Source organism: Limulus polyphemus, unplaced genomic scaffold, assembly GCF_000517525.1.
Source record: "Limulus polyphemus unplaced genomic scaffold, Limulus_polyphemus-2.1.2 Scaffold732, whole genome shotgun sequence".
Lineage (NCBI taxonomy): Eukaryota > Metazoa > Arthropoda > Merostomata > Xiphosura > Limulidae > Limulus > Limulus polyphemus.
The window spans coordinates 256,131-261,403 of record NW_013666342.1 but is presented as its reverse complement, the minus strand read 5'-3'; the positions used below and the strand labels follow the sequence as shown (position 1 = coordinate 261,403).

Sequence of the window (5,273 nt, the reverse complement as noted above, 5' to 3'; positions counted from 1 at the left end):
TAAGCATCGGTAGAATTATCGATGTACTGCTGTCTATGATGATGATGATTCACTTCATATAATTGGGTTACTAAACTTATAAGATCTAACTCCTTCATTACGTACTCTTGTCTGATTTTATTGTGTTACAAATAGATTTACATCTTTTTCAGCATGCCACGAGGCATTGATTAGTTAATGTTTCTTATTGTTTTGTTGTATGTTTTCTTTTTTTTTTTTATCATTTTTGGATTCTTATTTTTATGTTTTGTTTCCTGTAATTGAGAAATTTGTCAAGACACTTAAGTAAATAAAATAACTATGATATTCATTTTGATAGATTTAAGTCACAAAAAGCACTGAAAATTACATGTTTAGCTTGCAGGCAATCTAAGAACATCTGCAAGTTTGTTCCAGCTCATTTAAGCCATATAATTTAGCCAATTTGGCCATTAAGATGATTTTTGTTTGCATATTGACTGAACCAAATAGCAGCAGATTTAACTAGTAACACACTGCAATCTCATTGTGGAAGTGTCTTCCATTTATTACACAAATGATTTAATGCCTGTTTTTATATATTGTTTATGAAGATCTATACTGTATATGCATTATAAGACTTGCAATGAATGAAGAAGTGTTTTAATCCTACTTTTCTTATCAAAGATAACCCATATACATGACTCTAAATCATTAAATATGGAAACATGCATGCTGTAAAACATTACTTAAATCAATTAAACAGAAGCATGCAGTTTGTATAAGGTCTGTTTTCTAGTTCCGAGTGTTGTTGTTTTTCCCTACACTGTAGAGACGTCATGTTAACCTTTGAAAATTTGCATTTTTGAAGCATGTGCTTTCTAAAAATCTGTTTTCAACCATATGTGTGAAATGAGGAATTATTTAATGACAGTTTATTTAGGAATGTGTATAGAACAAGAAAAGTGGCATTTACTGTAATGGTGAGAAAGGACAATATCTTAAAATGAATATAAAAAGAAGTCTTGATAGAAATGAATAGAAACCCTATAACCCAAGCATTTTCGAAAGGTGGACCTTTTTTCTTCAGGGTTTTTATTCATTTCTAAAATTAATATATATATATATTTTTAATTGGTCATGTTTGAGTGACAGTGTCTTTTTTTTTAATTATTCTTCCATACTTTTGTTTTAGTTTTTCAGTTTAATGTTGCTATTTTTATGTAATAGGAAGGAATTTTCTAATTCAAAGTAAATAAAATAAAATAAATGGTAAAGCTATTCTGTTAAGTCTTGATTTTTTGGCTTGGAGTTCAAACTTCAAAGTTAAATATCATAACTTGTTTTCCAGTCATTATTCACCTATATTAAGAAATTATTCTCCTTCATAACTAAAACTTGTTTGATAAAGTTTGTATTGAAAAACATCAAACATATTTCTTACTCCTTTTGAAATGTATAGAAAAAGATATTCAATAATTTTCATCAGTTTCCCAACAAAAATACTTAATCTGTAAAGGCATTCAAGCTAAGTGTTAAAAAACTACTTACCTGGCCACTTGTGGAGTTAGAAATAACCTTGAAGAGACTTGTCAGTAACATTTTGAGTATGGTTTAGTGTCTGATAGATGGATCACCTGTTCTACTGAACTTTGTATAATAAAAAAAAAAAACATTTTCTGCAAACAAGCAAATGCAAAATTCTCTGCATTGAAGAATATCAAATCAAACATTAATTGTGATAGTTTCAATAGATTTATAGTTTAATGTTACTGTATGTATAGTGATGTTTTAACCTTTTCAGATATGGCCTGAGTCAACGGATCCACTAAAATTTATCTATGAAGATATAGCTATTGCCTCTTATCTCATGGTGAGTGTGAAATTGAGATTGTCAAATTAAACATAACTCTTTGAAAAAAAAAAAATGTGTATTACTAAACTTAATTTGATAAATCAGTGACTCATAATTTTGTCTGCTTTTTTTAGTTTAAGTTTTACAAGCAAATGACAGTAAGGAGACCATTTGGTCATTTTGTTTGATTTATCTGGTACTTTTTTGGAGACTGTAGTAAAAATGATTTAGATTATTTCTGAATTTTGTTATTGATAAAATAATTTGTTTAGAATTAACTTGCTATTAGTTTTATGCCACTTAGACATCAATTTGAGTCTAATCCTGTGTTATTCTTAGATTCAATGCAAATATTATAACTTGTACATCCTAAAGGGATGCATTTTACTTACTGAATATCTTATAAACAGTGGACATGACAGTATATGTAAAAATTATTGTTTTAGTCCACTGAAAGTTAGAAAACTCGGTAAAAAAACCCAGAAAGTTAAACTGACCAGACAAGTAATTTTGCCATGTCTTAACCCAGTGGATATTGGGTCAAAGTGAACTTGTCATGACCTTTTTACAGAGTTTCATAGTTTATAATTCAAATTTTTATATTATCCAAGTCTTAATTTCCAATAGAAATATTTAGACTTTCAATCTGTACCTTTGTGATTTGGTGACATTATTACTTCACATTGAAAAGTGTTGTTTTTTTTCTATTCTTCTATAAGGGCTTCAAGTTGCTCAACCAATTAGAAACACATGCTATATATATTAGCAAGTCAAAATATTAAATTTCAAAATCTTCCTGCTTTATTGAGGTGTCACTATATTTGTTCAACCAACACTGACATGCTTCTCCCATATCATCTGTCTTTTAGAAATGTCAATAGTTCTCTCTAACATTGCTATTGGGCATGCTCATAACCAATAGAAAAATGCAAAATCTACATTACATAAGAGAGCATGTTGTGTTGATGCTAAAGACATTGCTCTGAGTAGTAATGGAATTTTTTAAACCTATTTATAGCTTGGTTAGAAAGCCAGATAAATTATAGTAGTTTTAGGACATTTTTTGTAATATATTTTTTGTGTTCTGAAATGCATATTTGAAAGCTACATAAATTATTTTTAGACAACCTGTGAGAAAAATATAGGCTTGCTAAACCATGCACCTGAGTGCAGAAAGCCTTTAGGCTAAAGTAAGTGTTAAATTTCTTGGTTTTATGTAATTTTATATATATATTAGAAAAAAGTAACTAAAACATAAAAATTATAGACTTATTAAATTAGATACGAAAATGTAAATGAATAATAAATTTAAAAAAAGTCTCCTTGAGGAATGCACACTGACTGCCATTGTGTGATGTAACTTGATAGCTTGTATACTCTAAACTTTCACCAGCTGATTTATTGTTTTGTTACACTATTGTTTCAAAAAGCAATAAAATTAAATGAAAGTAGATGTGAAACTGTTAGGAGCCAGAGGTTATTTAGGATAAATAATTGTCTGTTACTAACTGCAGTCACTCTAGAAAAAAAATGTACTTTTGATTTTATTTCATATTTTTCAACTATTGTTACAGATGATTACAGTACAGTTAGTTTTAGGGTAGAAAAAATAAAAGATAAAGTATACGTTTTACCAAAAAAACAACAACTTGATATTCAGTTACAAGGTTCTAGAGGTTATGCAAATGTAATATGAAACTATAAAATGAAAAGAAATATCTTATTCTTAGCATGAAAACTATCTTTCACTAAGACCGACTCAGTAAAGGTTTTGTAAATTCAGACATATTTTTAGTAAAAAAAAATACTTTATTAGAAATCAGATTTTTTGTGTACAACAGACTCATGATGTTTATTAAAAACCTGCCACATATTTTGTAAATGTACACTTAGTAAATTTGGAGTTTTGTATAGATACATGGTGATTACAAGATCTCTTCGATTGTTTGAGCCTGTATCCAGAGGGTTAACTGATGTATCACAAAAGTAAATTGAGGACAAAAGAGAAAAACGTTTATGTTAAGATGACATATTTTTTCCTTCATTCAGAAATTACAATAATAGCTTAGGAGTTATGGATTTAATACAAATTGTCTCGGTGCTCGGTTCAAACAAATGTACATTACTGTGAGTCACACTAATACCTATTGCTTTATTTTCTTGACAATAAAAAGTATAATCAAAATAAAATTTACTCATTGGTAGGAAATACTATAATAAAATCATGTGCATTGGAATAATATTTCACCAAAGGATTCTAGTATTTAAGGTTTCTTGATCAATAGGAGCTACTAAACTGCCCTCTGGTAGTAGGAATTTAAATCTTTTAAAAAATCTGAGAAATTTCTCAAATCTCAAAGAATTTAAGGGCAAAATGCATTAGTTTTAGATAACAAAAAAAAATTACAAAAACCCAGATCCTTTCAGTGAATCTATTTAAAACTGAGTCCACAGGATGGCCTTCCTCAAGTAATTTTGAAAACAAGCAGGTAAAGAGTGAATCATCTTAGTATATGAGAAACTACTCAATGTGAAATTTGTTTGTCATCTACTTTCATTTACTTTCTAAATCAGAATTTCATTTTGTCTACATAGCTACATTTATTATATATGTATTTTAAAACTTCTCCACCATGACTCAGTAGATCAGGATTGAAAAAAATGTACATTATTAAGTGTTTTGGATTGAATTATCCTATTGGTTTTGTTTTTACTTTAAGGTTCTGTGGGAACAAGAACGTATAGAACTTGGTCTGCAGAAGAAACAGTCTTTTGTAGATCTGGGTTGTGGTAATGGACTGCTGGTGTATATTCTAACTCAAGAAGGGGTATGGAAGTAATACTGTTTATGTTAATATTTTACGGTCAATTAAAAGTCAAATACGTTATCAGAGAGATTATGTTTAAAGGTTTTCATAGCAAGTATGCAAAACATGATTCTTATATTGTTAGAAAATTCTTATTACTTGATATAAACATGTATAAAATTGATCTTTCTTTATTCAAAATATACTTTTCAACTAGAGAAAATTATATTAAATTGCATGATTATGCTCAGTTTATCAGAGTGACAAGAGTAAAAACTATATTTAATAATAACTTTACAGTATCCAGGATTAGGAGTTGACTTACGAAATAGGGGTATATGGGATATTTATGGACCAGAAACTCAGCTGAAGGTGAGTTAATTTTAACTTATTTTTATTTTAAGCATAATTAATTTACATAGGAATGATGAAATATGCTGTAAAGCAGAACAATGAAGTGATGGAATATTTAAAACATATCTTATTTAAAGTGGCTTATATGACTGAAATTTTACTCCCTCAGACTGTCACATAGTAAATGTATTTATTTTACACTGTCAGGATTTAAAAATATTAGTATTATATATATAACTTGCTTTTTTGCCAATTGTCAAATAGAAAGGCTTTTAGTTATATTTTTTAATAGTATAAAT

At 28.3% G+C, this 5,273-nt stretch overlaps 1 protein-coding gene across 1 annotated transcript in view; it reads left to right on the top strand.

Moving 5' to 3' along the window:
- The window catches only part of LOC106460235 (probable tRNA (uracil-O(2)-)-methyltransferase), a 30,823-nt gene that overhangs the window by 13,415 nt on the left and 12,135 nt on the right, over positions 1-5,273 (top strand). The window contains 3 exon segments of the mRNA XM_013919920.2: positions 1,763-1,831; positions 4,534-4,641; positions 4,921-4,992. Of these exon segments, the coding sequence (XP_013775374.1) occupies positions 1,763-1,831; positions 4,534-4,641; positions 4,921-4,992 (249 nt within the window).